At 32.4% G+C, this 22907-nt stretch overlaps 2 protein-coding genes across 5 annotated transcripts; both read left to right on the forward strand.

The window, feature by feature from the left end:
- Positions 1-11320: 11320 nt before the first annotated feature.
- Positions 11321-16856, forward strand: LOC141678586 (uncharacterized). Of its 3 annotated transcripts, none has more exons than XR_012557803.1 (14): positions 11321-11514; positions 11930-12038; positions 12121-12206; positions 12295-12417; positions 12507-12689; positions 12774-12922; positions 13011-13092; positions 13271-13399; positions 13494-13588; positions 14878-15008; positions 15097-15182; positions 15697-15914; positions 16271-16486; positions 16569-16856. XR_012557803.1 is itself a non-coding variant. In XM_074484929.1 (13 exons), the coding sequence occupies exons 1-12, from the start codon at positions 11371-11373 to the stop codon at positions 15910-15912; spliced, it is 1533 nt and encodes a 510-aa protein (XP_074341030.1). In that variant the 5' UTR covers positions 11321-11370; the 3' UTR covers positions 15913-15914; positions 16271-16856. The 3 variants fall into 3 exon arrangements, 1 of the variants encoding a protein (XP_074341030.1); XR_012557805.1 differs by having other exon boundaries at positions 16271-16462; XM_074484929.1 differs by having other exon boundaries at positions 16271-16856.
- An 881-nt stretch (positions 16857-17737) lies between these two features.
- LOC141678849 (OVARIAN TUMOR DOMAIN-containing deubiquitinating enzyme 3) lies at positions 17738-22557 on the forward strand. Of its 2 annotated transcripts, XM_074485257.1 has the most exons (8): positions 17738-17891; positions 18017-18167; positions 18538-18628; positions 19057-19120; positions 19409-19514; positions 19648-19702; positions 21206-21259; positions 22201-22557. In XM_074485257.1, exons 1-8 carry the CDS (start codon positions 17870-17872, stop codon positions 22342-22344), a joined length of 687 nt encoding a protein of 228 aa, XP_074341358.1. In that variant the 5' UTR covers positions 17738-17869; the 3' UTR covers positions 22345-22557. The 2 variants fall into 2 exon arrangements, with proteins under 2 accessions (XP_074341358.1, XP_074341359.1); XM_074485258.1 differs by lacking the exon at positions 19648-19702.
- The last annotated feature ends 350 nt before the right edge of the window (positions 22558-22907 follow it).

Here is a 22907-nt window from a genome sequence, read left to right on the forward strand (position 1 = left end):
TATTAATCTTTTAATAATTTTTTTTATTTTTTAAATGAAAAATAATAATAATAGATAAAATGTGTATCACGTAAAAATCTATTTTCTTAAAAAAAAATTACCACATATGATGTCCTTCTTTACAGTAATATAGCACATAATATTGAAACCAATGTAAAAGCCATTTCAGTAGCTATCATTCTTTGTATCAAGATCTACGTTTTCTGTATCAAGATTCATAATGAAAATGACTTAAAATCAAAATGATGACTAGTAAGTATATTTATGTTTTTCATAACATTGCAACAATGAAACTTTGATTTGAAGTTTTGTATTATTAGGTATTTTGTGTTTGCTTAGTTTAAAATACAAACACTAGATTACACTGTTCAGCCACTCAAAAACTAATAATTTTATTTATGTTTTACAGTCTTCCCATATTGGACTTGGATTAAACTCAAGATGAAGAAAGTTTATGTGTCTATTTCGAACGGTTGCGACACTCGGTTTCTAGATAAATGTACGTGAAAAAAGAGATTTAAGTAATAGGTTGGTAAATTTCAAATTGCAAAGAGTTTTAAGGCGTACAAACATTAACTATTGCCAATAAACTAAAATTTTCTCCCGTAAGATATAACAAGCATGAGTTTGAGATTATAATTTCACATGAAACTATTGCCAATAAACTAAAATTTTCTCCCGTAAGACATAACGAGCATAAGTTTGAGATTATAATTTTACATGAAATTATTGTCAATAAATTAAAATTTGCTCTTGTAAGACATAACGAGCATGAGCTTGAAATTGTAATTTCACATGAAACTATTGCCAATAAACTACAATTTACTCCCGTAAGATATAACGAGCATGGACTCGAGATTATAATTTATCTTATAAATTTATACATTTTTGGTATAAAGAACAAACACTCTCATTTGTAATTGTGAACCGGTAATATAATATTTTATGAATTAGCACATAATATAGAAATCTATGTAAAAGTCATTTTAGTAGTCTCATTCTCTGTATCAATACCTACGTTCTCTGTATCAAGATTCATAGTTAAAATGGCTTAAAATCAAAATGATGACTAGTAAGTATATTTATGTTTTTCATAACATTGCAGCAATAAAACTTTGATTTGAAGTTTTGTATTGTTAGGTATTTTGTGTTTGCTTAGTCTAAAATACATACACTACATTACACTGTTCAGCCACTCAATGACTAATAATTTTATTTATGTTTTATAGTCTTCCCATATTGAACTTGGATCAAACTTAAGATGAAGAAAGTTTATGTGTCTATATCGAATGGTTGCGACACTCGGTGTCTAAAGAAATGTACGTGAAAAAAGAGATTCAAGTAATAGGTTGGTAAATTCCAAATTACAAAGAGTTTTAAGGCGTAAAAAAACATGAACTATTCCCAATAAACTAAAATTTCCCCTGTAAGATATAACGAGCATGAGCCTGAAATTATAATTTCACATGAAACTATTGCCTGTAAAATAAAATTTTCTCCCGTAAGAAATAACGAGAATGAGTTTGAGATTATAATTTCACATGAAACTATTGTCAATAAACTAAAATTTGCTCCTATAAAACATAACGAACATGAGTTTGACATTATAATTCCACATGAAACTATTGCGAATAAATTACAATTTGCTCGTAAGATATAACGAGTATGATCTTGAGATTATAATTTATCTTATAGGTCTATACATTTTCGGTATAAAAAAATAGATACTTATTTTGTTCTAACCGCGTCACATTTGACAGGTGAAATGGAAGAGGTTAAACAGTGCATAGAAAATCATAATTTTCAAGTTGTTTTAGTAAAGCTGGATTACTCCTATTTTGCATTGAAAAAGTCCGCTAGTGTAAAAAATTCGCTGATTGAAATTAGAAGACCCACACTTGTTAATATAATAGAGTTTTTATTCAAACTTAGCTCTCTTAATTATGATGAAATTGATCAAAATCTGGGACCAATAGCATCATATGTTCTATGTATGACACAATTTTTTTATGAAGCTGTGAGGATAAAAGTTATAGGAGATACTTTTATAACAAATTTTGAACATGACAAAGTTCTAGGTGTCTTCTTAATGATTTTAGAGCATGGTTGAGCTATAGCATCAAAGAGACTACTTCGAATAGAAGAATCTAAATCAAAACTACAAGTGTATTATTCTGATAATACTAATAATCCTCCAACAGTTGAATATTTGAATATTTTATATGATGTACTTAATTATTATAAGAAATATGATCTCAACAAAATTGACAAGTCTACCAAGTTGAAAATGATAACGACACTATGTTTCTACATAATTATCTTGGAAAATATATTAAGATTAGTATTATATTAAAATAGATTTTTTTGGTAATATATAACTGTTAATTTCCTTTTCATGTTAGATGATCTTGTTTGGTTATGCTCGTTTGTGACCGGATCTAAGTCGGTTTATTTAGATATACATATGTGGAAAGATTCACAAACACTCTTATTTGTGAACCGGTAATGTAATATTTTATGAATTTGTTTTGACTATAATTTATTTGCAAGTCCTCTTTTTTTATATTGTAGTTTTGATATGAGGATGATGAGGGCGAGGGAAATTATGAGTTGCAAGATCTGGACCTTGTCGCAATAGATTATGATACCAAATCAGGGGTGAGAGATAATTTTGATAAAAGTGAGAGAAGTTACATAATCAAATGTAAGAGAAATATAATATGGGTGTGAAAAATTTGAGAGATGTTGTGGATGAAGCTTTACAATTCTTTGACATGCATCCCTGCGAGATATTCTGTTTACTTTTTTAAGAACATTTCTTGAATATAAATACTATAAATATTTAGAACCATTTGAAAAGAGTACAAATTTGCATATATAGTGTTTTGAAGCCGGAGATGATAAAAGAAAGAAGAGAAGAGAGAGTGCTAGAGGGATACAAGAAAATGCATTTGCTTTATCAGGAAAATACATGGGCACCATGCTGATCCTTCTCAAGGCTAAATTTGATGTTGAAGTAAAAATTTAAGGTAAACAAGACAAAAGATGGTAATGATCCAAACCAGATAAATATTAAGAAAATAAAAACTTTCACATAAGAGCTAAACCACTGAGCACAAATTATACACTTGTTTGTTATCATGATCCAATCTACATAGATCTTTAGTGAAAACCTACAATTAAAACCTCAAATATTTGTATCCCAAATAAAATCGTAAAATATTATACACCGAATATGGATAAAAGTATGTGTGTGAATATTACAAATTTATATATTTTTTAATGTCCTTTTTGAAGTAAAAAGAGGTGCATATTTGGGAATTAAGATGGGCTACACGAGAAGTCCAAGAGTCACTAGCTTCATAAAAGCCCAGGCAAGGTCAGGGCACACTGTTAATATTTATAATTTGTGGGGTGAAAATATCATATAATCTTGTGATCTTTGATTTGTAATGATGTATAGAACTTGTTTGGACAAAAGAGTGTTGCCAGTGTCACGTCTACATTATCTTTTTTCACATGTTTGCAAATGACCTTCAATCAGATTACGTGGTGTAACATCTTGATGCACTTGCCGTACTTGTACCTTTCCTCATCACGCTTATAATAAATTTTACCTTGATTTCCGTGAGGTTTTCAAGTGCTCTTGAATGGTTGAAGTGCATAAGCAGGCTCCATATGCAATTAAACATTTTATAACTTTGTCTTCAGTTAAATTATGATTTAGCTTCCAGGAAAAGTTGCAAGCTAGAACCATCCTTGTGAAGTCAACATCACAAATCTTACTTCCATAATATAGTGTTATCACAATGCACGATGACTCTGTTTCTGATGAAGGTAAATAAGCGCAGTGGGAATCTCCAATGCAATCTTAAAACAGGTTCTCGAAGAGAATGCAGGAACATTATATTTTATGAATAGACGATCTTCTAGGCTACCATTTTCTTGTATTCGTATACAAGGCATCCATACCTCATTCTATATAACAGAATCACATAACAAAAAATAAGATTAATATGTAATCCTTAAAATATAATTATTTTATCCATCTTTGTTTAAGGAGAGTTGCACATCCATTTAATCTAATTCATTTTTTTTTATAATAGTAGATGATACAATCACCTCTTTTATAAATAGTTTTATCTTAAGAAATATAAGACCTTTAACACATGATAGATAAGTAATATAAATAGCTTTCCCTTGAAAAATATAGATAGATGTTGATCAACATCGTAGTTTGATGGATAGATAGGAAATATACAACATATACATCGTACATGTCATTAAAATAGATCCTTATGGTTTTACACATATGGTCAGTCACTTTAATGAATATGTTAATCGAAAGTAGATGATGTTTTAAAGTGGGGGAGAGGTTACCTTTGATCATGTATATTTATTTCAGAGAAACATGGTCTAATATTCAAAAAATGGAAAATTTGAGTTACATAGACGAGACATTAGAAGACGTTAAAGGGGGGGAACTCATTAGGACCACTATAACATTTATCCTGACAATCAAAATTACATGACCTTTTGCATTAAACAAAAGGAAAATATATTTAAATAAGTACCTGAAGAAATGCACAATTAGCCACTATCGCCGGGTTGATCTCGTTAAGTACTGCAAGTACACAAAAAAGTTCAAGAGTCTTTGGACAAGATATTCCTTAGTCATTTACATCAATACACTCAGACCATCGACAAATGTCAAAAAACTGTAATAACTAACTAAAGCTAATAAATTAGAGTAACAACCCAAGTAATTATTGTTAACATATATAATATTCTTATTATTTGATAGTTTCATTATTGTAATAGTTTCCTTGTTACGATGTTTTTCATTTATTATTGTTTGTTTGTTGGCTATATAAGCTTCTCTACTATTGTAGATGAGAACAAGTTGTATTATAATAAAACTCCAATTTTCTCTCTTCTCTCAATACTTTATCATGGTATCAAGAGCTATGATTCGATCCGGGATATGTTGATGATGAGTTATATCGGGTTGGGTTGCACATGTTGGGTTTAAAACATGTGTTATAATTATTGTTTCTTCTTGTCTTCTTCTTATTCAAATCAGTTATTTTTTTTCTTTTTCTTGGATATTTTGTGATTATTGTTGCTTTCTTCGATTTGGTTGGATTTCTCATGGGTACTTGATTTTGGTTGAAGTTTTTTCAGTTGGTTTTGGTCGGGACTCTCATACAACTTTTCTGCTGGTTTTGGTTGGAACTCTCATATAGTTTTTCTGCTGGTTTTGGTTGGGACTGTAATACACACTCTCGGTCTTTCTATGATGATATTGGTTCCTTGGTAATATTTTTTTCTTTCTTTCCCTCTCATCTTCCTTTTCTTTTCTCGTGTTGATGATAGGGGTAGCCCTAGGCACATCTGTATACTTCTCCGCTTTTTATTTTATTTTATCGGGTGCTTTAGGCACATTGGCCCTTCGCAGGATTGGTGTAGGTTATTTGGTGCTCTAGACACATTGGTTTAGTATATTTGGTGCTCTAGGCACATTGGCTCTACAAGAGATTGTTTATTTTATTTGGTGCTCTAGGCACATTGGCCCTTCGAGGGGATTGGTTTAGTTTATTTGGTACTCTGGGCACATTGGTTTAGTTTATTTGGTGCTCTGGGCACACTTGTCCTTCGCGGAATTTGATTAGATTTGGATACAGTTTGAATTGTGATACAGTTTTTATTTGGTTGAGTATCGGATACAGTTTATTTACTTGGATTCAGATTTTTGGAGTTTGTTTGAATTGGTTATTGAATTTGATTTTATATTTGGATTTAGTTTCGATAGCTACATATTTGTTTTAGTTGTAAAGTTGCTTTGGTTATTGGATAACGTGGACAGTTCTTTTCTTGATGATTGGATTTTTTTGTTAACTCTGATTTTGGGTTGGATACACTTGGATTGCTCTTTTTTCTCATGTGTTTTTGCGTATTTGGACAATTTCTCTTTTATTGATGCGCTTTAAATTCTGTTGGAAGTTTTTGGTTTTCTTGGATTTGTGACTATGTTTGGATTCGAATGGATACTCTTGTTTTCTCAGTTACAGCTTTGGATAGTTTTGTTATCAGACTCCGTTTCTTGTTTGGAAACTCTCGATTCACCATCGCGAGTTTGTGGGGGATGTTAACATATATAATATTCATATTATTTGATAATTTCATTATTGTAATAATTTCCTTGTTAGGATAATTTCCTGTATTATTGCTTATTTGTTGGCTATATAAGCCCCTCTTCTATTGTAATTGAGAATAAGTCGTATTATAATAAAACCCCAATTTTCTCTCTTCTATGAATACTTTATCAATTATATATTAAAACAATTTTGCAGAGAGATAACACAAGAAATTATTTATTAAAAAAGTAGCAACTATTTAAACAAATGGTTAACATCGACAAATTAAAATCTAATATAACCACAATATTCAATCATATATACAGCATAAAGAGTGTGGAAGAAACATCGAAGTATAAAAATTTTAGGTTTTCAAGAAATTTCCTTTGCGGAAATCAAGTGACCCCATTTAATTTGGCCACATGTTACCGATTTAAATGAACTACGAATATACAATATAATGTGAGAAGGTATCAGGGGCTTCAAAATAAATAATCCATAACAAATGGCATATCAAGTCTGGTGTATAACCTATATTTGGAGAGTTACAAGAACTAGTGTACATGTAAGCAAATAGTCATATGGAGTGTGCATGTGTTTTATACTATTACAAGTATTTTTTTTATAATGAGAGCTAATTATTAGACATCCGATGTGGAATAATATGTTTCCCACCACCTATTTGTTTATTGGAGGAGAGATGGATCTCAAATCAAAAATTGGTTTAGGTTATTGTCTAGAGTAATCAAAGATATGGCTCAACATTGATCAAATAGTGAGCAATGAAAAGACAGCTAACATTGATCTCTATTTAATAGTGAGCAATGAAAAAGTAAAAATATATTAAAAGGGCGATTCACTTTCTACCTTCCAATGGTTATGACTTTCAATTCTCCTCCTTAGAAATAATTGTTATATACGACTCAAATGCCTATTCATTTTGTCACGGAATACTTAAACCTGGAAAAGACGGTAAACATGGAGCTCTATTTAATAGTGAGCAATGAAAAAAGAAAAATAAATTAAAAGAGCGTATATATTACATCAAGCAAATAAAAATCATAATCAACATTCTATAATGAACACCATTTATTTCTAAAGGAGACAAACAAGAACGCTGATACATATTCTAATTCCAAGGTCAAAGACTTGCAAATTAGATATGCAGCTGCCTTTATAACCCTCACTGCTTAAAAACTAAAGCAACAATAGTCAAATGCTTGAAGATATATCTTAGAACTAAAGAAAGTATTTGGCTCTAAATTCGAATTAACATGATCATTAAAAGTGGTTTGGAAATTAGTTTTAGGTAAAAACCGCTATGCAAAGTTCAAAATTGTCCATTATCTATTTTTAGATAGTATTGAGGTTCATTTTTAAAATTTTCCAGTTCTAGGATACTTACAGATCTAACAATCATAAAATGCAATAATTCAATGAGATTAAATAAAATACAGCCTCCGCTAATGAACATTTATTTCTTACATGATGAAAGTAAATGTGAACGGAAGCGGGTTAATAGCTAGAAATTGAACCAAGTAAAAAAGAAGAGACTATCACGGAGAGAAGTTATTAATTCAATTGAAACTCATTGTTTGACATAATCCTATATCCTATTTTATTTTAATTCTATCAGTAAATGATACTTGAGCTTCCTGATTATAGTTGCAAAATGGCAACTAGCTAAAGTTGATATGGCATCATTCTTTGAGGCTAATCCCATCGAAATTTCCTAGTAAAACATGCTCATTCTTGGCTAAATTTCCAAAGTTCTGCATAATATGTACATAAATTTATTGATGTGGAATTTTTAATAAAGTTCTGCAAAAATATCATAACATGACATAGTAGTATCACAAATCTTCTAGAGGACCTAAAAATTAATAGAGTTTTAAACAAAATTAATACACCATAGTGCATACTCAAAGAAGCAATATAATCACAACATAGTGCATACTCAAAGAAGCAATATAGTCAACCGAGTATTCTTCCCGCAATCATACGGGGATCTCCAATTTTAGAATCTTTCGTTGCCTGATTTGAATGTATATTCTTAAGTCAGTTTCTTTTACGTATAATTGGACCTGGCTCTCTAGAAACCTTTTTCTTTTACGTATAATGGGCCCGATGTGTGAAGGGGGAGATTGTTAGGAGTTGTCCCACATCGTTTGTAGGAGGGGCAGTTTGCTAGAATATAAGCAGCCACACAAACTCCAATTAGAATGAGGCCTTTTGGGAGGTGCCCAAAAACAAATCCGTGTGGGCTCGGCCCAAAGCGGACAATATCATACTAATGTGGAGTTAGGCATGCTCAGCAAGCCCAACAAAATATCCCCTTATCAAATATCATTTTGCATTTAAAAATAAACTACCGATTATGTTTTTGTTCTTCTACAGCTGAAGATTCTGGTCCATGGCTGAAAAAAATGTACAAGAGTTATTATGAGAACCTTTTTTCACATCTGATCTTCACTTGTAGTCTGTATCTTAATTTTTAAGTTGTAAATCGTAATTCGAATCTTATAATTTCCTTTATTATTTTCGTAATTCAGGTTTTGAATTGTAACTCAACACATTATTTTATAAGTTTATTTTTAAAGTTTCAATTTTAAAATTGTAATGGACAACATATTTTTTTAAAAACAGTCATGGATAAAGCCTGGCCTGGCCCGGTTATAGCCGGTCCGGCCTGTCCCGCCACGGGCTCAAAACATGCCGCATATTTCAGTGAAAGGCTCGGCCCGACCCGGTTTTCAGAAAAGTCTGGCCCGAATTATCTTGAAAAAAGCTCGGGCTTTTTAGGCCCGAATAAAAGCCTGGCCCATCAGGCCTTTTGTAAAACTCAGGTTTCGGTACAAATTTATTTTTGAAACAAATAAAGAGGGTGTAAAGTGTCATTAACCCTAAATATTTATGTACTCATACTACTCCATCCGTCCGCTAATTTTTTAAAGTTTCTTTCTCATCCTTGGCACGTAGGCAACTATAAATTATAATTCCAAAATAATTTAGACTACATAATTTCAAAAAAAAGTTTAGACTACATTTGAGCATTAGAGTGTCTGTCGAGTCCGGGGTTCCAGCAATATAAGGAATTGCGTTTTAGGTGGGAGATAGTGGAGAGAGTTGGGCTGTCAATGGATCGGATATTCGGTACGATCCGATCAAATCCGGAGGTTAACGGGGCGGATATGGATCACTTAAAAAAATATCTGATCCGAAAAAATTCGGTCCGAAAATAATCTGGTCCGATAAGTATAAAATATGAATTTCATACGATCCGATCCATTAATAATCCAATCCGATTATTTTTATATATAATTATAGAATATTTAATATTTTTAGTAAATGTACTACACACTATATTTTATATTTTATAAAAAGTAGGGCCTTAAGTTTATTGGACTTGGAGGCATTTCAATATTTTTAATTCAAGGTATCAAATAGAAAAATCATACCGGTGCTTGTTGCCTTGTTTTGTTTTCTGCACAATCAAGGTACTAGGCATGCTAGTTTAGTAAAGATAATTAGTTGATTGTTACTATAACATAGGATACCAGTCTACCATTGTCTTCAACATAAAAAAAGAGAGCAGGTTGTCACTGCATTTTATGAATTTGTTCTTATAAGTAGTTTCAGTTGATTTTCTAGAATTAAAGGGTTTTTTATAAAAAGGTTTAAACGAATCGGATTTTCTATCCGAAAATCCGTGATCTAACGGATCCGGATATGGACCGAGCTATAAAAAATCCGAGTGAAATCTGATCCACGCAGATGTCAGTGATGGTTCAAATACCATGACGACTCACTACTTAGCTGCCGATAGGGGAGTCACCGAGATGAATAGATGATCGGGCCATGATCAGGCATCCGCCATCTCCTTTAAAGAAATAAGACACGGGATGCCTTGTCTTTTTGAGTCTTTATAAATCTTAATAAAAAATTTATGACTAAATTTCAATCTAAACATCGAATGATAAATTGCTTGCTTTAAATCCATGTTATTTATGTTTTTATCTCTAATTTATATAATTACATGAAATTGAACTCACAAACACCTCCATTCAATTACATTTAAATTGTTTCGGAGGACAAATATGAAGGCATTACATTGTCTTGATATTACATTACTAAACATGAAGTATACATCCCATAAATTTCAAGCTAAACAAAAACTAAACATCAAACTAAAACCAAACACCTTAAACACTGTAATCGGAGTAGTAAACTTGAACAACATTGCCAGGCCTAACAGAGGTAAAAGCGGTATTCATCATCATATACAATACAAAACATTACAATCATCATGAAACTTTGCTTTGTTTTCAAATTATTAATTTATGCTTCATGGTTTGCAATCAGTCTGTCCATTTTACGCATGTACGACCGAATTGTATCATTATTTCGCTCCTACAACTTTTGATAACTTCAACAGCACGATCTTCAAGTGGTGGATCAATCAACTTTAAGTACCCACACAATTCATGTCCACATTCTTGAAAATTCCGCCCTGCATTCTAACCCCGCCAACGTATTTTCACCACACCCACACTATCACAATCACAATCACAAAGAAGGTCCAATATATTTTCTTCACCGACCATTACACAATTTACTGTGGCGCTAATTTGGGCTTTAGGTTTAGCAAAAAAAATGAAGAAAAATGGGGAAAAAATATAGAAAGAATGAACGGGAAATAAAAGGAAAAATGTGAAAAATGAGCGGGAAATAAAAGGAAAAATGTGAAGTGTGTAGCAACAACTAACATAAGCCCCCGTTTACGTGTACATAATTTTATACATAATGACATAAAATTTGATGTGAGGTGTTTTAAATGGCTTTGTTGATATAAATGCAGGTGGACCATTTCAATTAAAACACATTACATGACATTATGTACAAAATTTTATATAATATTCTATATACCAGACATTTTCCTTAAAACAAATTCCTTGGCTCCGCCACACACTTTTCAATTTCAATTTCAATAGTTCAAATATAGACTATCGACTTTACTATATATAAAATTAAAGAAAAATGTATAGAGAATTTAAAACACACTATACAATGTTTTTACTAAATCATGTATTTAACTCACATAAATTATTTATATTTTATTCTATACTATAAATATATTTTATTATACGATATATGTCAGATAAATATATATAATTATTTAGAACTCATAGCATAATATTTGTTCGCTTTAGTTAGGGTTTTATCGTGTAAAGCTATGTCGGCGATTGATCCCAAAGTTTTGGTCAAATTCGAGGTGAAGGAGCGCGAAGAAGAAACATTCATATTGAGAGCAGTTTTTAACGATTTAAAGTTTAATAGTTTTGCTGGTGATCTACTGTCATTCAATAACAAGTATAAGGTATTTGAACATCGATAAATGAATATTCGATAAACGAATCTCGTAAAATGAATATTTTTTCGGTCCTAACATAATACAGAGAGTGTATTTTTTATCTCGATTAACGGATAAAACTGTATGTTTGGAATAATTGTTATATGTTTGTAATAATTGTGTATATGTTTGTTTTGGTTGTTAAAGGTGTTTGTATATATTGATCTTAATCCCAGGAGTCAACTTTTGAATAATATGTCGATAAACGAATAATCTTGCAAAGTGAATACTTTTTTTCTGTTCTAACATAACAGAGATGTATTTTTGACCTCCATAAATTAATAATCTCGATTAATGAATAAAACTATATGTTTGTAATAATTGTGTATATGTTTGTTTTGGTTGTTAAAGGCGTTTGTATATCATTGATTTTTAATCCCAGGAGCCAATTTTTGAACAATATGTCGAAAAGATAATGGATGTCGAAGAGGTAATGGATTCCGACAGCTTGTTAGAGGCTATAAAAGGGTTAGATAAAATGATTTATGAAGGTAAAACCAATTTGTGTGTTCTTTTTTAAATACTGTGTTTGCGCGCTAATTAATTGTTTGATGAGTAAATTTTGACAAACAGACACAAGATTAGCTGATTATTTAAGAGTTGATGTTGTTGAAAGCCTTGTTATGATCCTCAAAGAGAGTGACAATGTTTTTATTCAGGTGCGTGGTCTTGATTTATCGATTATGTACGTTTTGAGTGCTATTCCAGATTTATTAGCTTAGTTTGTGAGAACAAATTTGATCACAGATGTCAGCTGCTTACATTCTCTCATGGGCAAAAATTGACACCTGCGACACTATAATTAGAGAAAAGGCAATTCCAGTCCTCGTGGATCTTCTGTCTAATGAATCTTTTATTATTGTTACTTCGGTAATCTTTGCTTGCTCGTAATTAGAGTTAGTTTCCTATATTAGTCAATTCAGTTGCACGTATAATTAGACATTTTATATAATCTGTAGGTTTTTATCACATTGACACGTTTTGCTTGCCGTTTCACCGACTATGTACGTGTAATCATCGAAAAGGGTGCTTTAGAAGCTGTGCATGAAGTTGTTTCGCAAATGGTCAGGGATACTATTTTGATGGATAGCTTGGCCAAGTTCATGGCAGTGGTTTGCCGAGCAAAAGTTTTTCCAGAAAAGGTTAGTTTCACTTTCCATTTCTGTTTACCCCATAGAACCATTTAGAACAATTGAATGCATTTTTGTCTACTTATTTGTTGCCAGGATTATCTTTGTCTTCACATTATAGAGAGGGTAATTTATATGGGTACTCTCCATATAGAGAGAGCATGTTATGCACTTCAATATCTTTCTTACAAACGGTATATTGGAATTCAAGAAAGGACCATAAATAAGCTAACTCAGTTCTATTGGTAAGCAAATTTGATGTAATTCCTTTTATGCCTATGTTTTCATTGCAATTTCTTGGTTAGTATCCGTGATGTTTTTTTGGTGTTATAGTGAGAAGAATAATGCGGTTGCTGCTTCTGCACTTGGAGTGCTTGGAAATATTGCGAGATGGGGAAATTCTCACCAGATTCAGGTATGATTAGGTGATGGACATTCTCTGTAAATTTTCTTATCCAAACTCAGAACTCCTCTAAAAAAATTACTTTAGTTGTTGAGTTTGTGATACCTGATCATGTTCCTCATGAAACATTTAGCATGCTTATTTCAGAGCACTCTGCCTTGTGTCTAATACAGACTGTTTATTCTCCCAGATATTGGCCAAAAACCCTGATATTTTGCTATGCCTTTGGATGAGCCTGTCAGGTAAACCGATGAAGTTGCGGTGGGAAGTTTGTCTAATAGTTTCGAAAATAGCTGATCAGAGCCATACTTTTACACAGGTTGACTCTTTATTTTAGAAATATACTGGATTGAGTTGGAAGCTCTATGATGATGTTCTCTAGCTGTCTCAAACAATTTTTTCAATTTATGCAGCTTGCTAAAGAAGTATTTGAAAGTTATAGACAAAAGCTTGTTGAGGAAAACTTATCACCAATCCTACTTAGACTTGAGTCGAAGAAAAGATTAATGTAAGAATATTATTATACCCCCAACCCTAGATAATGGAAATCTTGATTGCTGCTAGGAAAAAAAGACGTTGACTTGAACTCTCGAAGTGTATCACCACAGTCTAAACATTAACTTTTTATAGAACTCCTTTTTGAGTGACTTCCGAGCATGGTTGTCACGTCGAGGAGTCGAAGCGAGTCGATGGACCTCCCGCTAGTTGACTAGTCGATTAGTTGTAGACTAATCGATAAAAAAATAATATATTATTATAAATTATATATATGTGATTAAATATACACACATATATATTTGCATTATGTAATTTAGATTTCTAAGTTATAACCTCTTCCATAATGTTTTTTTTAGATTTCAAGGAATGCAGTAATTGTGCAGAATGGAGATTTTGCAGAAAAACAGAAGAAAAACATAGCAGAAAATATAATCTATAGAAAAATAAGCAGAATTATAGAACAAAAAATACATGAAAATTAAACTGCAAAATTCAGAACTCAGAATGCAGTAAACACAAAAAGAGAAACAATTAACATAACATATTCTGCATAGAATTAAATCCAGGAAAGTGGAAACAATAGAAAGACAGCGACAAACAGAAAGTCAGATGCTCAATCTGCAGAAAACAGGGCAGATTTCGAATAGTGTGATTAAAACAAGTTTAAACTTTAAACTTATCTATTATCAGTTATCACATATGTATAGATACATATATGTATATAATTATACATACAATATACATACATATATTCAAATGATGGTTTGTATATATAATTATACATACAATATACATACATATATTAGACATAGAAGAAGAAGAAGACGAATAAGGTAGAATTAAAGATTTGTAGAAGGAAGAGAAGAAGAATTAGAGAAGAAGAAGATTTCTTACCCGTTAAAGAAGTAACTGGTGTTGGAATAGAGAGAGGAGGTTGTGGCTGGTGGGTAATAGGGTTTTATTAGACCCGTTTCTTTTTTTATTAAAGATTGACCTGGTTTTGACCGGGTTTGGACCATTTTTAGTTCGGGTTTGGACCGGGTTATAAACCAGTCGGTGATCCGAACGACTTAGCAGCCTGACTAGTCGACCGCTTAGTCGACTAGGCGACCAAAATATCAACATTCACCGAGTCGAGATGTTGAGTCGATAACTATTCACCGTTTGGTCGACTAGTCGACGACTAGTCGACCGACATCACAACAATGCTTCCGAGAACAACCGATTATCCACTCTAAATTAGTTGGTCATTCCTTCCATATGATGGTTTGTGAGAACTAAAATATTGGCTTTCATCAGGTACATGGGAAGGACAAAGGTGTTTGAGGAGCTTAATAAGATATTGGAATTTAATGCTTTGTTAATCGCACTGAAGGAACATCGTGATACCAGAAGCTTTGCAGGAGATCTTCAAACAGTTTCCTCTTTAGGTTTGAATGTTGACGTATTGTTGTTATACCTATCTAGTTAAATTGTTCATGGAACTTTGATAAATTAATTTTAAATTTTGATCAAAAGGTAACATAAAGAAGGACGACTTAAAGCTTTTGTACACAAGATATGTAACAGATTCCTTGTCACTTGGCCGAATGGAAGAAGATAAGGTTACAAAGTCGATATCCCCCACTTTAATGATTTGTTTTTCATTTATTGTATTAATTTTTGCCTGATATTATTTTATGATCATATTTTTATCTTCGTTTCCTTAATTCGTTCTTCTTGATATCTTTCTATGCTTGAATTTCCTCCCTTTACTATAAATTTGGTCTACTAATCTAAGGAAATGCATCACAAGACTTGCTAATCACAAACCAATGTCTATATTATTCTGGATTTTATATTATCTTCTTTGGTAGTAATGATTAGTAAATTCTTTTGTCTTATGCTCATTATCTTATATTTGCAAGATGAGAAATAAACTTTGTAACCTATCAACGATCAAGTGACTTTAAGATGACCAGATAACCTAATCTGCATTGTGAGAGTCCAGTGTTAGGGATTGGGGTTCAGTTATGTTGATAAAAGATTAACCAACAATAGATTTATATTAAATGTGCAATGAGGTTTAACATTTGTACTATCTGTCTAAGTTTACGTTTTCTGTTTCATCAATTGCAGCTGGCTGCTTTGGAACAGCTGAAAATCATATTTTGTTTAAGTGAAGAAGAGGTAGATTCCATCAGGCCGACCATCACCTCTTACGTATATCATGAACTATTTGCTCGGCATATATCTGCTGATCGTTTAAATGCTGCTCAAAGCGAAAAAGTCTTCCTTGAAAACCTCTCCCAAGGATTGTACTTTGATGCTCAGAAGGATGTTAAAAATCCATAAAGGTATTTATGTTCAAAAATAAGCGTCAGGGCTAGAAATTCTAAGTGTGTTGCTTCTTATTTTTCTAAGATACAATGCTCTTAATATTTTTGCCAGTAGGTTTTTTAGGGCCTCTGTCTATCTTAAACAAAACAAGAAAAAATTCATGACCAGAAAAATTAGTTAAGTGGCAAATTAGTTGATGCAAACTATCAAAGGTTGAGGCACTGAGCTGAGCGACATGTATGAGACAAACATTTGGAAGAAAAAAAACCAAAATATTTTATAACTTGATATCTTTTTAGAACGTTTTCATGATTATTCCCTGTTTCCTATTAAGATCTAGACGAGTCTGACATTGTCGCTTCAATATTTTTAGAAATGTACCAACAAAAAAACTAGAGCAGACTACATGTAATGGAAAGCGGTCAGACAAGGATGCCGAGTCATTGAAGAAATCTCATATTATGCTATGTATTCCTGAACAAACGGTGAAGTTAAGGTTTTCCGGAGAAGTATTTCAAGATGGCAGAAGAAGGTTCCATAAAATAATTAAGGCAAACTCAAGGAGGTATGGAAAAATATATTCAAGAAGGTAGAGGAAGATTTCAAAAAATAATTAAGTTCATTGGAAGTATTGTTCATCTTCATGAGTTGATCTAACATGGCATATTCAGGAACCTTGTATCAAGCAAATAAACTACATTATATCAGGCAGAGGTTTTGAAGAAATTTTAAGCGTAAATGTAGGTGTTGAGTACAAATTCAGCTGACAAGTGATTGAAAGGAGGTGCGTAATGACCGGAGACGAAACAAGAAAAATAAATTGGGGTGAAATTTTGAACAAAATTTTTTTAAAACAGGAATGAATTTGGCATTCAAGAGTTTCAAGAACAATATCATGAATTGATTTGTATAAAATAACAAAAATCAAGTGATTTATGAATATGTTTAGGGCACCATCAATAATTACTACTCCTCCGTCCCATTATACATTTTCTATTTTGACTTTTGACACTATTTATGATAAACGATTGACTATTAATTTACGTTTAATCTATAAGATCAAATATAGTCATGAGTGATTTTGTTGAATTCAGCTTATTAGCTTATAAGTTGTAAATTTAACTTATAAGTTGGGTCGACAAACAGTCTCAATAAGCTGTTACGAACTTATAAGTCATAAGCCGAAGCTGACTCGTCAGCCAAACAGACCCTACATTTGCATTAGTATAATTGTTACATAACTGGAACAAGAAAAATGCTAGAATTTACAAACTTGTTCTCAAATAACACTTTGACAAATTCTCAACGGAGAACTGAATCAGATCGATAATACTATCTTGCTTATTGTGTAATCAAAAACTTATCTCATCCATGTATCACCGTTATAAAAATCAGACGATTTTTAAAAAATTATCGATAAATTGTTCAAAATGGATAAAAATATTTGTCCGATTTAATCGATTTCCAATAACTCTCTGATAAATTATCCGACTTTTTAAAAATAAATCGCAAATCAGTATATCAACCGAATAATTTTGATTTTCGAAATATGTAACCATGACCACAACTAAGAAGGCATCTTCTTTTTTCTCATTATCGATAATAGATTATCGACAAGATTTCTTGTTTTTGCAAAAATATTTTTAGTTTTGAGTATTTTTCAAAAAATCCCTAAAAATACGTGGTTTGTACCCACAAGATTTGTACTAAAAATTTAATATGTAAAAATAAACCTTTAACTATAAGGCAACAATATTTATGTTACTACTACAACAGTGCAACTTTAAAAACAAGAAAAAAAAAATCAGACCTCTTTTACATGCAAACGTTTGACGACGTCGTTTGCTGCACTATTATTGCTTATCCATTTGCAAATTTTCAATTTCAAGAACACTCTGTTTCACATAAAGCTTGAAACTTTACATGAAAAACAACACTTTTAAGTCATAAATTATACCAAACCATTATATCCATGGAGGGAAATTCATCTAAAGGTAACTTTAAAACACCATCTTATTTAAATTTCAATTTATTTATCTGTACATTTATGTATTGTGTATGTAAAATATTCAATTTGAGCTCTATATTTTTGTTTAATTCATGTATGTTTATGTTACAGAGAGTGTATTAGAGCAGCTGAGAAATGGGTTTGCTAAGTTTGAGCTGGTTTCTTCTCCTGTTCCTTCAATTTCAAGCTATAGCCCTAGGCCTAATAGAACAATCAGTAGTTACAGTAATTATAGGAACAATTTGTTTTTTGCAAGAATTGGGTAAGGCCCTTTTGATCCCTAGCCGTGAATGTTCCGTTTTTTCGGGTTTTCGTATATGATTGATAGGTTTCTTGAATTTTCTTGAATTTTAGGGTTGATGAATGTGTGATTTGAATTTGATTAAAGTTTGAATCTTTTTAGGATGGTGTGAGTTAATTTTAATTTTTCTTTGTTTGTTCGATGACGGGTTTGATTTTTTTAAAAGTGGTGAATTTTTCATATATGATTTCTCGATTTCTTGAATTTTCTTGAATATTATGGTTTATGAATGTATGATTTGAATTTGGTGAAAGTTTGAATCTTTTTTGGATGGTGTGAGCTTATTTTTTTTTTCCGGTTTGTTTGTTGATGGGTTTGATTGTTTTGATAGTGGTGATGGAGTTTCACCAGCAATGAAGAAAGTTGAACGTTATTCGGTTAAGAAAGTTACTGGTGATGGGCGGTGTTTGTTTCGTGCTCTGGTACATTTTCTTTCTGTTTCTTTGTTGTTACATTATTTAGACTATGAACCACCATGGTACATTGTTTACAATGAAATGTAGGGCGGTAGGATTAACATTCAGAGTATTAATCACCATGGTGGTAATAGTAGTTGAGTTGTTTTTGTGATTCTTCAACCAAAGAAAAAGTTGTCTTGGATATAGCTTTAACCAATTATACTAAATAAGTCACATCAGTAGATACTAAATACTATGATCTTTTTGGAGATACTTAAGATTCTATAATTTTCTTGCCAACTATGCGGTGTATATGTGTGTTACAGTAGTTTGGTCCGCAGCTTCACTGTTCTATTCTATTATGTGGCATCCAACTTGGTAGCCAATTTTTAATGTACTATTAAGTTACCACACTGCTCTCAGATCATGATGTATATTGAAACTGAAACTAGGTTAAAGGCATGGCAATCCACAAGGGTGTCCCGCTTAATTCACGTGAAGAGACTGAGAATGCAGGTACATACATATTAGTTCTTTCACGGTGATAGTATTTGCTCCTTAATTTTGTTTATAACATGTTACCTCGTATAATATATCTGCTGCAAATTTCAATTTTTGTTGAGATACTATGCCAATTTTTGGGATTTTTAGGTTACGTTTTACGTAAATCTTTATTTGGACTTTGACTTTTTCACCTCTTTATTGAACCCCTCTTACTCAGTAGCCTGTATTCAGCAGTGAATATTTTTAAACTATTCTTCTTCTCTCTTCGATGATCTCTCATCAAGCATAGATACAATGCAGATGAATTGCGCACAGCTGTGAAGGAGGTAATATGTGTTAAGGATAACGAACGCACCGAGTATGCAGAGGCGTTGATGGCCATTACTGTTGACGAGTCATTAAAACGGTTAGCCCTTTACTTCAAGTCAATTTCTTTATGTATTTTATTGTGCTAGTTTAGTTTTCTGTTTTATAGTTGTTCATGGTATTGGAAATTGGAATGCATTTTTTATTACTAAAAGCCTTTCATCTTATTGTAGCTATTGTCAACGCATTGGAAGATCAGATTTTTGGGGTGGAGAGTCAGAGCTACTGGTTAGTGCGGACTCTAATGATACATACTTGTTTATTTTCTCCCAGAGAACTCTAATTTGTGATTACTAATTACTATAACTCTGTTTGGTTGGGAGTAAAGGAATAGGGTAGGAATGGAATGTATTGAAAATTTGTATGCTAAGTTAAAGGTGGACTAAAGAAAGGAGAGAAAAAGTGTGCAAATAAAATGGAAGAGTGTAAATTCTCTATGGTGAAGATTGTGAAGAAAGTGAGTAAGAAAAAGAATATAGCATTTTTTGTTTACAAAATGGTGGCCTTGAGCTCTAGTTTAAGTTGGTAACTGGAACAGAGGAATGAATAAAAACTAGATAATTCTCCACAATATAGAATAAATTTCCATCCCATTCCATCCAATATTATTCGTTCTAACTAAACGGAGCACTAGGCACTTCAAGGTCTCTTTCTTATGTTACGGTCGCAATATATGTATGCTTCTGTAAGTGACAGGCCAACAATAATGATGTAGAAAAATCACAGAACTTAAGTACATTGGTAATGATCTGTTATATAATGTTCATTAGGATGGTTTATTGTAACACCTTGGTGCCACATCATAACATGTGGGATGCCAATCATGATCTGGGCCTGCATTTCTGGGCCGGCTATAGTGGTAGGAGAAGGTGGACAAACAATGATTACTGCCATATCCATTTCACATTTTACAAACAGTCTGGTGGATTTGGTTGGGTGTTGGTGGTGGTGGGGGGGGGGGGGGAGGGAGTGTGGCCCTTTAATCTCACAGTGTTAGATTATATAGGGGAGACTAGTCATTACACTTTGGTTTTTTCTTATATAATGAACTAGCCTGTTTTATTGATGACTATAAGACTCATTCTGTCCCCTTATATCGGTTACACAAGAAAAAAGGTACAGTTAATTTAATGTTCAATTTCAAATTGGAAGTGAGAGATATGTATCCTTTGATGCTTGTAACCATTATATAAGATGATAAAGTGAATAGATAAAATCAGGTAGAAGAAAATAGAAGTGCTTTTATGCCCATAATCTATAGGAATTGCTATATAGCTGCACTCTTGGTTGCACATTGAGGAGCGCGGAGCGCGACAGTGAGAAGATAATTAGAATGATCGTGTCACACTGTCTGTAAATTCTAGAGTACTCTAAGAAATTAGGGGACAATAGGCTTTGTCCATGAGGTGTTTTCAAAGTTCCAATAGCTAACCGACCAGTAATACTTCTTACTTACAGCTGCTGGCACAGCTGTGGCCTAGACAGCTTTGGAAATTTGTAAATAAGGAGAAAAAAATTAGCTAAGTAAACCAAAAATGCAAACTGCTTTTGGTACAATGTTAATTGACTAGAGGCTGTTAGGCGTGAAATATTCATTCTTTGAAGTGAGTGGTCATTTTAGTGTTTGCCACAATGACTGTATTACCAAATTTATTAGAGATTCATAGGCATATATTATAATTTTTAATTAAATTTCATGTGCTGATTCTAGATTGTATATTCTTCACACAGGTGCTGTCAAAGTTGTGTCACCAGCCGATCGTTGTGTACATACCTGAACGTGAGGTATGTCTCAACAACAAACTGATGTCAAATGGAACCTACAAAAACAACCAATATGAAAGTTGATTTTGTTGCGCTTCAGTATTAAAACAATGGTTTTGCTTGATAATTTTGTCTGTTAATCAGTTTGATGATGTATAAACCCCTCCTTTCTTTACGTTCTTACTTTACCACTAAACCAAGGGCCGTGGGCTAATATTTCCAGTTCATTCGCTTTGTGATTTGCCGTCTATGCTTGAACAGTGCCTCAAAAAGTAACTAAGCTACATATGAAGTCATCGAACTTAAATAAAAATAAATAAATAATATGCGAAGAATAACATTCAGATAAAACTTGATCTCTCTTAGCCATGTACTAAATGCATGGTGGCCCTAAAGTCTAGTAATTTAGCACTTGGATTTTGATTCACCTTTTTCATTTCTTTCATTTTATAGAAACTAGGAAGCCTTTGGTGTAATGAACTGCAAGCCCGTTAAAGCAACGTTATTGCTGGAGTGGTATATATTTCAATACGCCGTTCACTCAGCTTCACAGCCTTTACTTGTCTCTTTGGGACTTCAATTATGAAAAACTTAGACTTTTCATTTTTCAGTAATCAAGTGCACTTTTATCTATTGGACGAAAAGATCACAATTCACTCTTTCTCTGAGAGAGATAATTGAGCAATTCTAGGATTAGAATTCCATAGGATAAAGTTGATGAGCATATTAAATGTAAAACCTTGATTCAACTGACTGATAAGTCAACTGGGCTATCAAGCAGTTGACACTGCAATTTCTGAAACATTCATAACTTCGTGCACCTTTCTTGGTTTCTGTTTAATTCATATATGCAGGTTGTCTGTTCAGTTGACAGTCCTGATAATTAATCATCAGCGTTTCTGAATCTGCATCATTACATTGTCATAATCATATGCATGTTTGTAAATTGTGATAAACTGCAGCACGCGAAGGGAGGTCAAGGATCGGGTTTCATTCCAATTGCAGAGTATGGAGCTGACTACGGCAAGACTTCATGGACAGGCAAAACTAAGAAGGCTGTGAGGCTTCTGTACAGTGGCAAAAACCATTATGATCTTCTTGTGTAAAATTTGTTGCCAGTCAATTTTGTTCTTACAATGCCGAGGCCACAATTTCAATTGTTTAAAATTCGGAACCATTTCATATATTGTAGGACGAATATAGTAATTTTTCGAGTGTAAACATAAAATTTGTTTTCTTGTAGTACTTCTGTATGATGTGCAATAAATAATGTATAAACATTCATTCATGTTAGTTTTACAACCTTTACTATCCTATTACTGATTCTCCAACCTCTTCTATTAAAGTTCTCTCTTTATTCATAGTGCTCCTTTCTTGGGCCTTCAGCTTGGGCCTCCTTTCTCTAATTGGGCCTGGGTCAGGTCCATCTTCACTTTAGACTTCGGCCCAACAGTTCATTTTTCTTTTCTTGCAATTTATATATTCACAGGTTAATTCAATTCAGTAATAACTATTAACCCCTCCCTTTTTCAAACCTGTCATAAGAAGTTTCAGTTCACACATAACAGCCATTGCAAATTGTTTTGATCTCGATAAATAAATAAACTTATCTGTTATAATCTCAACAAGCATGTTTGGGATAAAAATAACAAAAGTAACTCTATTTTTT

Source organism: Apium graveolens, chromosome 8, assembly GCF_009905375.1.
Source record: "Apium graveolens cultivar Ventura chromosome 8, ASM990537v1, whole genome shotgun sequence".
NCBI classification, from domain to species: Eukaryota; Viridiplantae; Streptophyta; class Magnoliopsida; order Apiales; family Apiaceae; genus Apium; species Apium graveolens.